This window comes from Borostomias antarcticus (genome assembly GCF_949987555.1).
Source record: "Borostomias antarcticus genome assembly, chromosome: 15".
NCBI classification, from domain to species: Eukaryota; Metazoa; Chordata; class Actinopteri; order Stomiiformes; family Stomiidae; genus Borostomias; species Borostomias antarcticus.
Window position 1 is genome coordinate 23,318,657 of NC_140248.1, and position 17,891 is coordinate 23,336,547.

General features: G+C 49.7%; 1 protein-coding gene across 1 annotated transcript in view; it reads right to left on the reverse strand.

Annotated features, from left to right (window-relative positions):
* Positions 1–17,891, reverse strand: part of galnt10 (UDP-N-acetyl-alpha-D-galactosamine:polypeptide N-acetylgalactosaminyltransferase 10 (GalNAc-T10)) — a gene marked incomplete at its 3' end in the record, with an annotated part of 78,933 nt that overhangs the window by 21,265 nt on the left and 39,777 nt on the right. Inside the window, exons 2-4 of the mRNA XM_084449517.1 lie at positions 12,844–13,029; positions 8,392–8,575; positions 3,108–3,225 (exon numbers count right to left, since the gene is read on the reverse strand). Coding sequence (XP_084305643.1) covers positions 3,108–3,225; positions 8,392–8,575; positions 12,844–13,000 — 459 coding nt within the window. The 5' untranslated portion in view covers positions 13,001–13,029. The remainder of the gene's footprint in view (positions 1–3,107; positions 3,226–8,391; positions 8,576–12,843; positions 13,030–17,891) is intronic.

A 17,891-nucleotide genomic window follows, 5' to 3' on the forward strand; every position in this document is an offset into this window, starting at 1 on the left:
CGGCTGCTAGCCAATCAGAATCAAGTATCCAAACTCCCCGTTGTAGAAATTGGCATAAAGAACTCACTGCTCTCAAGTTCCACTGATGCCAGACGTCTTTCTATCCCTCACACCAACGCTCCATCCTTGGTGAACGAGTCTTCTCTGCTGCTGCCGGTCCCAGACTCTGGACCTCCCTCCCGCCTTCCCTCCGTGGCTCTGACTCCATCAGCCTCTTCAAAAAACGTCTAAAACGCACCTCTTCAGACTGGCCTTCCCCCAGCATGACCAGGGTCCAGACGAGCACCTCTTCAGACTGGCCTTCCCCCAGCACAGCCAGGGTCCAGAGGAGCACCTCTTCAGACTGGCTTCCCCCAGCACAGCCAGGGTCCAGAGGAGCACCTCTTCAGACTGGCTTCCCCCAGCACAGCCAGGGTCCAGGGTCCAGAGGAGCACCTCTTCAGACTGGCCTTCCCCCAGCATGACCAGGGTCCAGGGTCCAGACGAGCACCTCTTCAGACTGGCCTTCCCCCAGCACAGCCAGGGTCCAGAGGACCACCTCTTCAGACTGGCCTTCCCCCAGCACAGCCAGGGTCCAGAGAAGCACCTCTTCAGACTGGCTTCCCCCAGCACAGCCAGTGTCCAGAGGACCACCTCTTCAGACTGGCCTTCCCCCAGCACAGCCAGGGTCCAGAGGAGCACCTCTTCAGACTGGCCTTCCCCCAGCATGGCCAGGGTCCAGAGAACCACCTCTTCAGACTGGCCTTCCCCCAGCACAGCCAGGGTCCAGGGTCCAGAGAAGCACCTCTTCAGACTGGCCTTCCCCCAGCACAGCCAGGGTCCAGAGAAGCACTCCTGACTATTAGGAGCAGGGTCTTATCCCTTCACTGGGATTAGAACCCAGGACTCCTGACTATTAGGAGCAGTGTCTTATCCCTTCACTGGGATTAGAACCCAGGACGCCTGACTATTAGGAGCAGTGTCTTATCCCTTCGGCCACCGAGCAGTACAGTAATCCTGGCAGGAGACCTGGCAGAAAGATGAAGTGAAGGAAATGGTCCAAGCATGGCCAAGTTCTGTTCTAATTCTCATTTGTGTATCTGCCCAGTGATTCGGATCCGCTCCAAAATTTGATGGGTTCCAAGTTGGCCCATGCTACACCCCTCCACCAAGTTTCATGAAAATCGCACTGGAGGTTTTTTGCATACCAACAAATGAAAGAATGAAATAACGAACACACACGACTGAAAATATCTCGGCACCGGTGGTCAGGCAATGAAAAGATGATAGCCTAAGAATAAGAGATATATAATAAATAGATAAGACAGATAGTAGCCTAAGAGTTACATAAAGATAATAAATAGATAGTAGCCTAAGAAGAACAGATAGATAACAAATAGATAACAGATAGACAATAAATAGATAAGATATATAATAAATAGATAGTAGCCTAAGAGGAACAGATAGATACTAGTTAATAGCCTAAGAAGAATAGATAGATAATAAAGAGATAACAGATGGATAATAAAAAGACAGGAGCCTACGAAGAACAGATAGATAATACAAAGTAAAGGGGTAATGATAGTATATCATACAACAGTGGTGATATTGTTGTCATAGAAACATTGTTGTCATATAAACACAGCCGTACTGGCACCTTTCAGGCCAGTACAGGCCACCGTACCTCCAAAAACTAAGCTGGAAAGATGTGTGGGGGGGGGGGGGGGGGGGGGGGTCAGTTAGTTGCAATCTGTAATCTCACCACTAGATGCCACAAAAAATCTTACATTGATCTTTTACGCCTCGAACTCACCAGTCACTGAAGCGCAATGCGCACTGCTGCGCTTCACTTCAGCTCCCATGTTAAACGAATCCTGCTGTTCTCACCGACCGCGGGTGGGTGGGCGTGTGGACAGGCCGCGGGTGGGTGGGTGGGCGTGTGGACGGGCAGCGGGTGGGTGGGCGGGCGTGTGGACGGGCAGCGGGTGGGTGGGCGTGTGGACGGGCCATGGGTGGGTGGGCGTGCGGACGGGCCGCGGGTGGGTGGGCGGGCTTGTGGACGGGCCGCGGGTGGGTGGGCGTTCGGATGGCCCGCGGGCGGGTGGGTGGGCGTGTGGACGGGCCGCGGGTGGGTGGGTGGGCGTGCGGACGGGCGGGCCGCGGGTGGGTGGGTGGGCGTGCGGACGGGCCGCGGGTGGGTGGGTGGGCGTGTGGACGGGCCGCGGGTGGGTGGGTGGTCGTGCGGACAGGCCGTGGGTGGGTGGGCGTGCGGACGGGCCGCGGGTGGGTGGGTGGTCGTGCGGACGGGCCCGGGCGTGAATTGATTTTTCCGCTCGGGCGGAATTTTTCTACGCGGCCGCATGTGCAATCTCATAGAAATACATTGGATATTTACAATATATTCATCATATCACTACATAGTGTTTTTCAACCTACTATTATTATATAATCAAAGCACCAATATCATCTCCACATGCTTGCATCCTACCATCCAATCAGACGTCACAACACACCGTCAACAAATCCTCTCTCGCCTCCCAGACGTCAGTAGCTAACTACTCTCACCCAGAAGGCATGGATGACATCAGACTGATCATTGAAGTGGGAAAACAAAGAGAGTTATATGATCTAACTGCTGGGTTTTACAGAGGCAACACACGGTGATTAAGCTCAAATCCGCCCGCACAAGCAGCATCTGTTGCGCTTGCATGACTGGTGAGTTCGAGGCGTTAAACTCTTAATTAGTTGAGTCAGGTGTGTTTACAGGGGTGTAACAATGGGCCTGTGTGTTTCTCAGAGTGGCTGTTTCTCTGTGTGACTTTTTCTGTGTGACTGTTTCACTGTGTGCCTGTTTCTCTGTGTGACTGTTTCTCTGTGTGACTGTTTCTCTGTGTGATTGTTTCACAGTGTGGCTGTTTCTCTGTGTGACTGTTTCTCTGTGTGATTGTTTCTCTGTGTGATTGTTTCTCTGTGTGATTGTTTCTCTGTGTGATTGTTTCACTGTGTGGATGTTTCTCTGTGTGACTGTTTCTCTGTGTGATTGTTTCTCTGTGTGCCTGTTTCACTGTGTGGATGTTTCTCTGTGTGATTGTTTCTCTGTGTGGCTGTTTCTCTGTGTGACTGTTTACCTTGAAGGAGATCTCGTACTGCTCCCCTCCCCAGATCTCCAGCCCTGTGTCATATCCTCCCAGCTCCCAGAACCACTTCCTGTCTACAGCGAAGAGTCCTCCAGCCATAACAGGAGACCTGAAAGAGAAAGAAAAAATGGTACCCAATGCCTCCCTGCTTGGCACTCAGCATCAAGGGTTGGATTGGGGGTAAGTCCCCGGGACATACTACTAGCATCATGTCCAGGGAGTGTACTTGTACATCAAGCTGCCTCAGGCTAAGGAATCAGGAGATAGGCTTCTGACCACTGGCTCTCAAGGCAACTTACTTAACTTACTTACTGAAAGAGAGAGAAAGACAGAGAGAGGTTAGAGAGAGAGAGAGAGAGAGAAGGGACAGAGAGAGGTTAGAGAGAGAGAGAGAGAGAGAGAGAAGGGAGAGAGAGAAGGGACAGAGAGAGGTTAGAGAGAGAGAGAGAGAGAGAGAGAGAGAGAGAGAGAGAGAGAAGGGACAGAGAGAGGTTAGAGAGAGAGAGAAGGGACAGAGAGAGGTTAGAGAGAGAGAGAGAGAGAGAGAGAGAGAGAGAAGGGAGAGAGAAGGGACAGAGAGAGGTTAGAGAGAGAGAGAGAGAGAGAGAGAGAGAGAGAGAGAAGGGAGAGAGAAGGGACAGAGAGAGGTTAGAGAGAGAGAGAGAGAGAGAGAGAAGGGACAGAGAGAGGTTAGAGAGAGAGAGAGAGAGAGAGAGAGAGAGAGAAGGGACAGAGAGAGGTTAGAGAGAGAGAGAGAGAGAGAGAGAGAGAAGGGACAGAGAGAGGTTAGAGAGAGAGAGAGAGAGAGAGAGAGAGAGAAGGGACAGAGAGAGGTTAGAGAGAGAGAGAGAAGGGACAGAGAGAGGTTAGAGAGAGAGAGAGAGAGAGAGAGAGAAGGGAGAGAGAGAGAGAGAGAGAGAGAGAGAGAGAAGGGAGAGAGAGGGGTTAAGTGAGCACCAGTCAGACTCATCAACCGCTCCAACAGCGTCCATCAATCTCCCCGGCTCCAACCATCTCCCCCAGCCTTCAGGCCATTCAGAGACACCCGGATAAATCTGCAACTTATAAATCAGTGTGATGGGAACGGCGGGCTGAATCTCGCTGGGTTTATGGCCATCTTTATAGACTGTTTGTGAGAGGAGAGGATTTTATGAGTCAAACACAACTCATCAGTTTGGCAAGTTAAGAGTACATCACCCAGCAGTAGTCGTGAACAACAGAACCGATTAACCAGTTGGTGCCCATGGTGGGGGGGGGGGGGGGGGGGGGGGGTGCATAACAAGCACTGTAACAGCAGCCAAACAGAAACTGGTTGCTGTGTACTGCTGAATAATTCATCAGCTCAGTATCACAAGACGAACCAAGTAGTACCCAGTTACAATAAGACCAAGTAGTACCTACAATAAGACCAAGTAGTACCTACAATAAGACCAAGTAGTACCTACAATAAGACCAAGTACTACCCAGCTACAATAAGACCAAGTAGTACCCAGTTGCAATAAGACCAAGTAGTACCCAGTTACAATAAGACCAAGTACTACCCAGTTACAATAAGACCAAGTAGTACCTACAATAAGACCAAGTACTACCCAGTTACAATAAGACCAAGTAGTACCCAGTAGTAGCCCCAACCCCAAACCTAACCCCAACCCTCCACATCTCAGTCTGGTCTGGGAGAGATGAGCTGGAGTCTCTCTGCTGAGCTCTCAGTTAGCAGGATCAGGTCTGGAAGAACAGCCAGGGCCCATGGAGCAGGGCTGAGACAGGGACCAGCAGAGAGGCCTGGTCTAGAACCGGGGCTGAGACAGGGACCAGCAGAGAGGCCTGGGTCTAGAACCGGGGCTGAGACAGGGACCAGCAGAGAGGCCTGGGTCTAGAACCGGGGCTGAGACAGGGACCAGCAGAGAGGCCTGGTCTAGAACCGGGGCTGAGACAGGGACCAGCAGAGAGGCCTGGGTCTAGAACCGGGGCTGGAGATCAGGGCTGAGACAGGGACCAGCAGAGAGGTCTGGGTCTAGAACCGGGGCTGAGACAGGGACCAGCAGAGAGGCCTGGTCTAGAACCGGGGCTGGAGATCGAGGCTAGTAGGGCCTACAGCGTGGGGTGAGGCTGAGGCTGGGAATGGAGCAGAGGCCGTGGGCTAAGAATGAGGCTGGAGCTGGGGTCGGGGCTGGGGTTGGGGACAAGGCCGGGGCCGGGCCTGGGGCTAGATTTGGGACTGGAGCTGAGACTAGGGGCTGTGGATTGGGACTATAAATGTAGCTGGGATTGAGTTGAAGCTGGGATTGAGTTGAAGCTGGGATTGGAGGACTTGAGGGTTGGAGGGCTGGAGGACTGGAGGGTTTGAGGACTGGAGGGATGGAGGGTTGGAGGACTGGAGGGTTAGAGGACTGGAGGGTTGGAGGGATGGAGGGATGGAGGGATGGAGGGTTGGAGGACTGGAGGGTTGGAGGACTGGAGGGTTAGAGGACTGGAGGGATGGAGGGTTGGAGGACTGGAGGGTTGGAGGAGTGGAGGGTTGGAGGACTGGAGGACTGGAGGGTTGGAGGACTGGAGGGATGGAGGGTTGGAGGACTGGAATGTTAGAGGACTGGAGGGTTGGAGGGTTGGAGGGATGGAGGGATGGAGGGTTGGAGGACTGGAGGGTTAGAGGACTGGAGGGATGGAGGGTTGGAGGACTGGAGGGTTGGAGGAGTGGAGGGTTGGAGGACTGGAGGACTGGAGGACTGGAGGGTTGGAGGACTGGAAGGATGGAGGGTTGGAGGACTGGAAGGATGGAGGGTTGGAGGACTGGAGGGTTAGAGGACTGGAGGGTTGGAGGGATGGAGGGATGGAGGGTTGGAGGACTGGAGGACTGGAGGGTTAGAGGACTGGAGGACTGGAGGGTTAGAGGACTTGAGGACTGGAGGACTGGAGGACTGGAGGGTTAGAGGACTGGAGGGATGGAGGGTTAGAGGACTGGAGGGTTGGAGGGATGGAGGGATGGAGGGTTGGAGGACTGGAGGACTGGAGGGTTAGAGGACTGGAGGACTGGAGGGTTAGAGGACTTGAGGACTGGAGGACTGGAGGACTGGAGGGTTAGAGGACTGGAGGGTTGGAGGGATGGAGGGATGGAGGGTTGGAGGACTGGAGGACTGGAGGGTTAGAGGACTGGAGGACTGGAGGGTTAGAGGACTTGAGGACTGGAGGACTGGAGGACTGGAGGGTTAGAGGACTGGAGGGATGGAGGGTTAGAGGACTGGAGGACTGGAGGGTTAGAGGACTGGAGGACTGGAGGGTTAGAGGACTTGAGGACTGGAGGACTGGAGGGTTAGAGGACTGGAGGGATGGAGGGTTAGAGGACTGGAGGGATGGAGGGTTAGAGGACTGGAGGACTGGAGGGATGGAGGGTTAGAGGACTGGAGGGTTAGAGGACTTGAGGACTGGAGGGATGGAGGGTTAGAGGACTGGAGGGATGGAGGGATGGAGGGTTAGAGGACTGGAGGGTTGGAGGACTGGAGGGATGGAGGGTTAGAGGACTGGAGGACTGGAGGACTGGAGGGATTGAGGGTTAGAGGACTTGAGGACTGGAGGGATGGAGGGTTGGAGGGTTAGAGGACTGGAGGGATGGAGGGTTAGAGGACTGGAGGGTTGGAGGGTTAGAGGACTGGAGGACTGGAGGACTGGAGGGATGGAGGGTTAGAGGACTGGAGGACTGGAGGGATGGAGGGTTAGAGGACTGGAGGGTTGGAGGACTGGAGGGATGGAGGGTTAGAGGACTGGAGGACTGGAGGGATTGAGGGTTAGAGGACTTGAGGACTGGAGGGATGGAGGGTTAGAGGACTGGAGGACTGGAGGGATGGAGGGTTAGAGGACTGGAGGGATGGAGGGTTAGAGGACTGGAGGACTGGAGGGATGGAGGGTTAGAGGACTGGAGGGATGGAGGGTTAGAGGACTGGAGGGATGGAGGGTTAGAGGACTGGAGGGATGGAGGGTTAGAGGACTGGAGGGATGGAGGGTTAGAGGACTGGAGGGATGGAGGGATGGAGGGTTAGAGGACTGGAGGACTGGAGGGATGGAGGGTTAGAGGACTGGAGGACTGGAGGGATGGAGGGTTAGAGGACTGGAGGGATGGAGGCTGGGAGGCTGGGGCTGAACTACATCGGCGCTGACTAACTACAACACATGAGTTCCTCTCTCCTGCCGTTTCTCAAGGACAAACGGTCAGTGTCTGTGTGGTGTGCTGGATTACATCTGTTTCGTGGCGTAAAGCTGGCGGTAGCTGTTTGGCATGCAGCAGTCCCGACCCTGGAGGCTGCGTGGCGCAGATAAGGCAGAAGGGAAGAAGGTGCCTGTGTGTGTGTGTGTGTGTGTGTGTGTGTGTGGGGGGGGGCGGGGGGGACAAAGGGATGTCTTATATAAAACACTCATCAAAAGAGGAAAGCTCATCTGTCGCTCTACTCGCTCCTCTCATCTGTAACGTTCTTACTCCCACACGCACACAAACCCCCCAGTCCCCCCTGACCCAACCCCCCCTACCCCAACCCCCCACCCACACCCCCCACCCCCCCAATACAAACCCCCCACCCCTTAAGATCTCCATCACACTATCCTGAGTTGCTCCGCAAAAGGAATTAAAATTCCATTTAATCGCCCATGAATATTCCAAGACACAATTTACTTTTAATTAGACTTGCAAAACGGATATTCCCAATTTTAGTCCATTGACCTCAGACGAGGGTGCTCATAACAGTGGGGAGAGAAGAGAGCAGAGAAGAGAGAGAAAAAAAGAAAGAAAGAAAGAAAGAAAGAAAGGGAGAAAGAAAGAAGGGAGGAAGGAAGGAAGGAAGGAAAGAAAAAAAGAAAGAAAGAAAGAAAGAAAGAAAGAAAGAAAGAAAGAAAGAAAGAAAGAAAGAAAGAAAGAAAGAAAGAAAGAAAGAAAGAAAGAAAGAAAGAAAAAGAGAGAACTCAAACAGAGATATAAAGACTCACCCACAGTAGCCAGAGGTCTGGTATGAATAAAACTATCATATCCACTCTCACTTCTGCTGAGCTCTGTTCGTGGTCATGTTTCATTCATAGCCTGTTTCATTCATAGCCTGGCAGGCTGACACAGTGGATATCTGAATTTCATATTGCTTCTGTGGATACGTTTCGTTCCTTGCACTAGTCTTAGACTTGGCTTGTATGGAATGGAACACAGGCAGTACATGTATGACCACCTGTGCGTGTGGGTGTGTTTGTGTGTTTGTGTGTGTGTTTGTTTGTGCGTGTGTGTGTGTGGTCTGCTACTCACTCGAAGGGTTCGCTGGGGTCATCCTTCTGCAGCTGTGCGGGGATGGGGATGCGTTTGTAGTACATCTCCCAATCAAACGCCCCCCGCATGGTGTCCCCCGCCTGCGTCTCATAGCCAAAGTTGTCATGGTCGATGACGTCGATCATCGGACACACGATGGACTTCCTGTTCTGGGCTATACGGTCTGAGGAAGAGAGAGAGGGGGGGGGGGGGGGGGGGGGGGGGGGTGAGAAAGGGAGAGAGAGTGAAATGTTGATGCCTAAGATTATATGCTCAATACAGATAAACTCCAATACTTAATTTCCAAATGACAAATGTACAAGTTACAAATTACAAAATGTACAAATTACACAATTCATACCATTTCTATACAGTATAAGGTTAAGCTAAGATGGGATAGATAAAGGTCTGGATGGATTATGTACATGCTATATATGGATATGAGTTATGTATGTGCTATAGCTATAATAAATAATCATGGGGAGGTGTATTGACATTTGTGTTGTAAGTGGACATAAGTATACACTAGATATACATAAGTATACACTAGATATCCTGATCCTCTGGGTATAGTGGTTCTATACGCTAGATAGAGTCACAAAGGAGCCGGGTGGCTTGTGGAAAGAAGCTCTTCCTAAGCCCCTCTGTGTTCTCCATGTGCGGTATCTTTTCCCTGACTGTAGCAGAGAGAACAGTCGTTGCCTGGATGGCCGGGATCTCTCAGGATCCTGTTGGCTTTGGTCTTGCATCTTCTGGAGTAGATTTGTTCAAGGTGGGGGAGTGGCCCCCCCGATGTACATTCAGCTGACGTACCACTCTGTAGGGCCTTGCAATCCTGAGAGCTGCTGTTCCCGCACCAGGTGGTGATATTCCCTGTCAGGATGCTCTCGATCGTGCATGAGAAGAAGCTCTGTTGAATCTGGTGGGACGCTCTGAATTTCCTCAGTTGTCTGAGGTGGTTCAGTCTCTGACGTGCTTTCCTCACCACAGTGTCTATGTGTGTTGACCATGTCAAGTCCCCTGGACGCCAAGGTACTTGAAGCTGTCCACTCTCTCTACAAGGGTCCCGTTGATGATTAGAGGGGTGTAGTTCCTCTCCTGCTTCCTCCCAACGTCCACCACCATCTCCTTTGTCTTGCTGACGTTCAGATGGAGGTTGTTTTCCTGACCCCACTGGGTCAGGAGCCTCACCTCCTCCAGGTAGGCCCTCTCATCATTGTTGGTGATCAGGCCTATCACTGCTGTGTTGTCAGCAAACTTAATGGTATTGGAGTCAAAGGTGGCTGTACAGTTGTGCGTGTGGGTGTACAAGGAGCACAGTAGTGGGGACAGCACACAGCCCTGGGGGCTCCTGTGTTGAGGGTGAGGCAACGTGGTTGCCTACCTTCACCACCTGAGGTCTGTCTGACAGGAAGTCCAGGATCCACTTGCAGATGGCGTCGCTTTGCCCCAGGACCCTGAGCTTGGTGTTGTGGTGCGTTCGTTTATAACTGGGAGGTGGCAAATTGCGACATGCTACCAGGAATGATTAAATAAAACGCTGCATGAACTCACACTTCCTAGTCGCAAATTCGGATGTGTTCGATATGTTTCTCGGCCCCAGTTGCCGGCTGACGTCAATATCATATCATCATCATATCATTCGCTATAGCTCGAATGCACACAGGTCAGAGGTAGGTATTTTGCCACTTGCGACTTGCCACGTCCGACCACAAACGAACGCACCATTGAGTCTAGGTGGGGTTAGTGTTGAAAGCTGAACTGTAGTCAATGAACAGCTATCTCATATAATCCTACACGTTCCCCTTGCTCTTGTCTAGGTGGGATAGGGTACTGTGGAGGATGTGAGCTGTAGGGGGGTCTAGTGTGCTTGGCAGTGAGGAGCAGCAGTTCCTTGACCAGCTTCTCAAAGCACTTCATCACCACAGAGGTGAGAACACCCTTCTAATGTCGTGTTCAGAGAGATTGAGTGCTCTCTCTTCCCCTCTTTCCTTCGCCTCAGGTGCGATGGCCTTCTGGCAGTTGTTGGTCTCAATGCGTGCATAGAAAGTGTTGAGGACTCTTCGAGATCAGCGTCTACACCTCCTGAGGAGGATGGAAATCCCTTATAATCAGTCATGGTGTTTAATCCCTGCCACACACTTCTGAGGTAGCCTTGCCGGAATTTTAATTCCATTTTCTCACCGTATTCCCTCTTGGCTTCCTTCACTGCTCTTCTTACATTGTATGCTGCTGCCTTATAATCATCCATGTTGCCAGTCTCTAGTCCTAGTTTGTAGGCAGCGGTGCACTCCTTTAGGGCATCACATGTTTTATTGTTAATCCAGGGTTTCTGGTTTGGGTAGGTTTCGATGGACTGCTTGGCTACATTCTCCTCTGTAGCCTTCATGATTATTTCAATTACTTCCTCTGTGAGTGTGCTTATATCCGTGTTGTCTTTTAGCAGTTGCTCAACAGTTGTGTTAGGGAACCTTCACATAGCACATCGTGCAGTGCAACCCGCATGCACGGCCTGTATGCCCCTTTGAATGGGGTATAGCAGTGGTCAAAGTTTTTGATCCTCTTGTGGTAAAGTCTATGTGTAGGTGGAAGTCGGGCAACACTTTCTTTAGGTTCGCCTGGTTAAAATCGCCAGCTACAATTAGTGCCACATTTGGGTTTCTAGAATTTCTGCTGGATTGATGGCGTGATCCGTTTTGGAGGGATCTAGCCACATGGTGTCAACTTATCCAGCTGGTGACAGAGGGGACCATTCAGACAGGGGCCTGGTGACAGGTTGGACCATTCAGACAGGGGTCTGGTTACAGGGTGGACCATTCAGACAGGGGTCTGGTTACAGGGTGGACCATTCAGACAGGGGTCTGGTTACAGGGTGGACCATTCAGACAGGGGTCTGGTTACAGGGTGGACCATTCAGACAGGGGTCTGGTTACAGGGTGGACCATTCAGACAGGGGTCTGGTTACAGGGTGGACCATTCAGACAGGGGTCTGGTGACAGGTCGGACGATATAAATGGTTTAAAATCTTTCCTGCTCTTTTTTATTTTATTTTACTATTACTTATTTTTATTTTTTTTATCTTTATTTTATCAGGGGTGTCCATTGAGACTAATGTCTCATTTTCGATGGTGTGCTAGTTACAATAAAACATACAGTATAAATGAGCAAACATAATAATATAATACAAAATAAATACAGAAACATCATACAAAGTGTGAAAAGTATTGCAAACTGCACCGATGAGCAAATAGCTCCACGGCTATGCCAGGCTCATTTGAATGTATGTAAATTAGGTACTTCCATGTACAGTAAAATTGCCCCAAATAAGCCTTGCGTCTGATCCAAAGACCACGAGCTAACTGCCACACACAGTTAGAGAGGTGCAAATACCGCCTTTGAAACACACTCACTTCTTCTGTCTCTCCTCAGAACTTATGAAGTTTGAATGATATTGAATTGATATTGGATGATATTAAGGGTGAAATATATATAGAGGGGGCTTTAAAAATAAGTTCAGCCAGCTGCGATGCACAGAAACAAACAGAACTGATATTTTCTGCAAAGAAAGTCCTGTCTGTTCATTATGATCCAATCTGTGTCCTGAAATATGGAGAAAAGCTTGAAACACTGGGTAGAGATCCGACTATATCCAAGATCTTGTATCTATATACAACAACAAATTGCATTCAGCTGGTGGTAAGTGCAACACATATAAGGGGCTGACATGCCCGGGCTCTCCAGGGATCATGGCAGCAGTTATTGTAGCCAGATGAAGGCACCGTCATACCAGGCATGCGCAAGAATGCGTACATGGCTAATTGCAATCATGGGCACGAAATTGCAGACAGTTGGCAAATTTGTGGGCATGTTTGCCTGAGCATATCATTAGAGCGAAACCTTTTGTGGATATCGTGCTAAACTGGAGCAGATTGCCGTTGCAATTGCTGTGCAAAATATCAAGCTATTAACGAGAGCAATCCATTCTTTGTGGATTTGGGCCTAAGTTAACTTTTTACATAGTTCATCAATCAATAATTATCCCACGATACTTGTAAGAGGGTACTCTCTCAATTACAGAGACATCCAAAGAGCAGTTCTCTCTCTCTCTACCAGGTGAGAGACCTGGGCTGCGTTTACCAAAAGCTTCTTTTGTTAAGAGGCTCTTGGGCCATTCATTTAGAGCGTTCTGATTGGTCAACTGGTCTGGGCAAGCTCTCTGATTGGTCAACTGAATGGGCTTAAGAGCCTCTTAACGAAAGAAACTTTTGGGAAACCTGGCCCTGTCTTGTTTCTTAGCATAGACCCAGGCCAGCGAGTGGAACTGAATGCTGTGGGTGGGGTGGGCTACTATGGGGTGTGTGTATGTAGGTGTGTGTGTGTGTGTGTATGTGTGTGTGTATGCATGTGTGTGTGCGTGTGTCTGTGTGTGTGTGTGTGGGTGGACGGACTCACCAAGCAGTGGGGGCAGCCAGTTGACATTGGCCTCACAGTGGGAGTCCAGGAACGTGATGACCTCTCCCTTGGCAGCCGCCGCCCCCAGGAGGCGTGTCCTGATTAGCCCCTCCCTCTTCTTGGTCCTCAGGATGCGAACCTTGGGCATGCGGACCATGTACTCCTCCAGAGACGCCTTCAGATGCTCTGCAGGGAGGAGAGGGGAGAGGGCTTGACTCAACCACATCAGGGACACACGACCATACACTACAACCTCTCACTAGCCACATACTACTACCTCTCCACATAATACCACCTCTCTGCATACTACCACCTCTCATTAGCCACATACTACCACCTCTCCACATACTACCACCTCTCACTAGCCACATACTACCACCTCTCCACATACTACCACCTCTCACTAGCCACATACTACCACCTCTCCACATAATACCACCTCTCACTAGCTACATACTACCACCTCTCTGCATACTACCACCTCTCACTAGCTACATACTACCACCTCTCTGCATACTACCACCTCTCACTAGCTACATACTACCACCTCTCTGCATACTACCACCTCTCACTAGCTACATACTACCACCTCTCCACATAATACCCCCTCTCACTAGCTACAAACTACCACCTCTCCACATAATACCACCTCTCACTAGCTACAAACTACCACCTCTCTGCATACTACCACCTCTCACTAGCTACAAACCACCACCTCTCTGCATACTACCACCTCTCATTAGCTACAAACTACCACCTCTCCACATATTACCACCTCTCACTAGCCACATACTACCACCTCTCCACATAATACCACCTCTCACTAGCTACAAACTACCACCTCTCTGCATACTACCACCTCTCACTAGCTACAAACCACCACCTCTCTGCATACTACCACCTCTCATTAGCTACAAACTACCACCTCTCCACATACTACCACCTCTCACTAGCTACAAACTACCACCTCTCCACATACTACCACCTCTCACTAGCCACATACTACCACCTCTCCACATACTACCACCTCTCACTAGCCACATACTACCACCTCTCCACATAATACCACCTCTCACTAGCTACATACTACCACCTCTCTGCATACTACCACCTCTCACTAGCTACATACTACCACCTCTCTGCATACTACCACCTCTCACTAGCTACAAACTACCACCTCTCCACATACTACCACCTCTCACTAGCTACAAACCACCACCTCTCCACATACTACCACCTCTCACTAGCTACAAACTACCACCTCTCCACATACTACCACCTCTCACTAGCCACATACTACAGCCTCACACTACTCTGGTTTGGTTTATTTCGGACATTTTTAATGGGCCATAAACAAGCTGTTTCAAATTGTGTGAAAGTACAGCAAAGAAAAACAAAACAAGAACAAAAACAGCACAACAACAACAAAAACAAAAGAAAAAACATATCAAATGCATTTCACACAATACAAATGTAAACAATTCTATGTCTGAAAAAGGAATAGGCTGAAGCCAGAGGCTTATTTTAGCCTCTCCTTTGCAATCCAATAAAACACCCAGAGTATCTGCAGCAAAAAGGAAAAAGAGATAAACAAGGCACTTAGGCTCAATTATAACGTAGCATTATTTTGCTTTTTTAGGGCTTTTCTAAATTTCAGTAGAGAGCTACACAATTTATCTCAATTTACCAGGTCTCTCTCTACCATGTCTCTCTCTACCAGTTCTTAAATAGGTCTCTCTCTACCAGGTCTCTCTCTACCAGGTCTCTCTACCAGGTCTCTCTAACAGGTCTCTCTACCAGTTCTTTAACAGGTCTCTCTTTACCAGGTCTCTCTCTCTACCAGGTCTCTCTCTACCAGGTCTCTCTAACAGGTCTCTCTAACAGGTCTCTCTCTACCAGGTCTCTCTAACAGGTCTCTCTAACAGGTCTCTCTAACAGGTCTCTCTAACAGGTCTCTCTCTACCAGTTCTTTAACAGGTCTCTCTTTACCAGGTCTCTCTCTCTACCAGGTCTCTCTAACAGGTCTCTCTAACAGGTCTCTCTAACAGGTCTCTCTCTACCAGGTCTCTCTAACAGGTCTCTCTCTACCAGGTCTCTCTAACAGGTCTCTCTAACAGGTCTCTCTAACAGGTCTCTCTAACAGGTCTCTCTCTAACAGGTCTCTCTAACAGGTCTCTCTCTAACAGGTCTCTCTCTAACAGATCTCTCTCTAACAGGTCTCTCTAACAGGTCTCTCTAAAAGGTCTCTCTCTTTACCAGGTCTCTCTAACAGGTCTCTCTCTTTACCAGGTCTCTCTCTACCAGGTCTCTCTCTAACAGGTCTCTCTCTAACAGGTCTCTCTCTAACAGATCTCTCTCTAACAGGTCTCTCTAACAGATCTCTCTCTAACAGGTCTCTCTCTAACAGGTCTCTCTAACAGATCTCTCTCTAAAAGATCTCTCTCTAAAAGGTCTCTCTAACAGATCTCTCTCTAAAAGATCTCTCTCTAACAGGTCTCTCTAACAGGTCTCTCTAACAGATCTCTCTCTAACAGGTCTCTCTAACAGGTCTCTCTAACAGGTCTCTCTCTAAAAGATCTCTCTCTAACAGGTCTCTCTAACAGGTCTCTCTAACAGGTCTCTCTCTAACAGGTCTCTCTCTAACAGGTCTCTCTCTAACAGGTCTCTCTCTAACAGATCTCTCTCTAACAGGTCTCTCTACCAGGTCTCTCTACCAGGTCTCTCTCTAACAGATCTCTCTCTAACAGGTCTCTCTCTACCAGGTCTCTCTACCAGGTCTCTCTACCAGGTCTCTCTAACAGGTTTCTCTCTAACAGATCTCTCTCTAAAAGGTCTCTCTAACAGGTCTCTCTCTCTACCAGGTCTCTCTAACAGGTCTCTCTAACAGGTCTCTCTACCAGGTCTCTCTACCAGGTCTCTCTCTAACAGGTCTCTCTCGCAGGTCTCTCTCTACCAGGTCTCTCTCTACCAGGTCTCTCTCTCTACCAGGTCTCTCTAACAGGTCTCTCTAACAGGTCTCTCTCTAAAAGATCTCTCTCTAACAGGTCTCTCTCTAACAGGTCTCTCTCTAACAGATCTCTCTCTAACAGATCTCTCTCTAACAGATCTCTCTAACAGGTCTCTCTCTAACAGGTCTCTCTAACAGGTCTCTCTAACAGGTCTCTCTAACAGGTCTCTCTAACAGGTCTCTCTCTAACAGGTCTCTCTCTAACAGATCTCTCTCTAACAGGTCTCTCTAACAGGTCTCTCTCTAACAGGTCTCTCTCTAACAGATCTCTCTCTAACAGGTCTCTCTAACAGGTCTCTCTCTAACAGATCTCTCTCTAACAGGTCTCTCTCTAACAGATCTCTCTCTAACAGGTCTCTCTCTACCAGGTCTCTCTCTACCAGGTCTCTCTTTACCAGGTCTCTCTACCAGGTCTCTCTACCAGGTCTCTCTCTAACAGGTCTCTCTAACAGGTCTCTCTAACAGGTCTCTCTTTACCAGGTCTCTCTAACAGGTCTCTCTACCAGGTCTCTCTCTAACAGGTCTCTCTCTCTCTAATGAGAAATGTATCAGATAGTGATTAAAGGAGCTGCTGGCCCTTTAAACAGCCTCCAGTGAACTCTGTATCTCAACATCACACTGGAAATAAAATAAATGGTCTGTCTGCTTTTTCTCAATGAGTTTCTCCAATCTTCTGCAGCGGGCCGCCCTAAAAACAGGGCCGCCCTAAAAACACAAATCAATCCCGTCTAAATGGAGCGTATAAATCATGTGAGTCTGACAACAAGTTAGTTCTGACAAGTCAATAGAAAGTACCATAGCAACAAGGGACAGATTTTTTTCCCCACCACTATGCTGTGTCGCTCTATAGTCAATATCACATCCTGCTGACGAGCTGGCAGATAGAGACGCCAGAACAAGACTCTGTGCCCCAGGGTAGGTTTCACATTCACATCAGGGCACTGGCAAGTTCAAGATGCAATTCCCCCAATTAAAAAAAGTTTCTCCTATTTCTGCAGTGCAGAACGTTACTTGACTGTGCTGTGGATTATAAGGCCAGGGTTCTCCTCCCACTGGGACAGCATTCCCCCACCACACCACCCAACACTACCTAACACTACCCAACACTACCACACCACCTATCACTATCACACCACCCAACACTACCACTACCACACCACCTAACACTACCACACCACCCAACACTACCACACTACCTATCACTACCACACCACCCAACACTACCACACCACCCAACACTACCTAACACTACCTAACACTACCCAACACTACCTAACACTACCTAACACTACCTAACACTACCTAACACTACCACACCACCTAATACTACCTAACACCACCCAACACTACCTAACACTACCACACCATACCACCTAACACTACCACACCACCCAACACTACCACACCACCCAACACTACCACACCACCTAACACTACCACACCACCTAACACTACCTAACACTACCATAACACTACCACACCACCCAACACTACCTAACACTACCACACCACCTAACACTACCACACCACCTAACACTACCTAACACTACCACACCACCCAACACTACCACACCACCTAACACTACCACACCACCTAACACTACCACACCACCTAACACTACCACACCACCTAACACTACCATAACACTACCACACCACCCAACACTACCTAACACTACCACACCACCTAACACTACCACACCACCTAACACTACCTAACACTACCACACCACCCAACACTACCACACCACCCAACACTACCTAACACTACCACACCACCTCACACTACCACACTACCCAACACTACCACACTACCTAACACTACCACACCACCTCACACTACCACACCACCCAACACTACCTAACACTACCACACCACCCAACACTACCACACCACCTACCACTACCACTACCACACCACCCAACACTACCACACCACCTAACACTACCACTACCACACTACCTAACACTACCACACCACCCAACACTACCACACCACCTAACACTACCTAACACTACCACACCACCTAACACTACCACA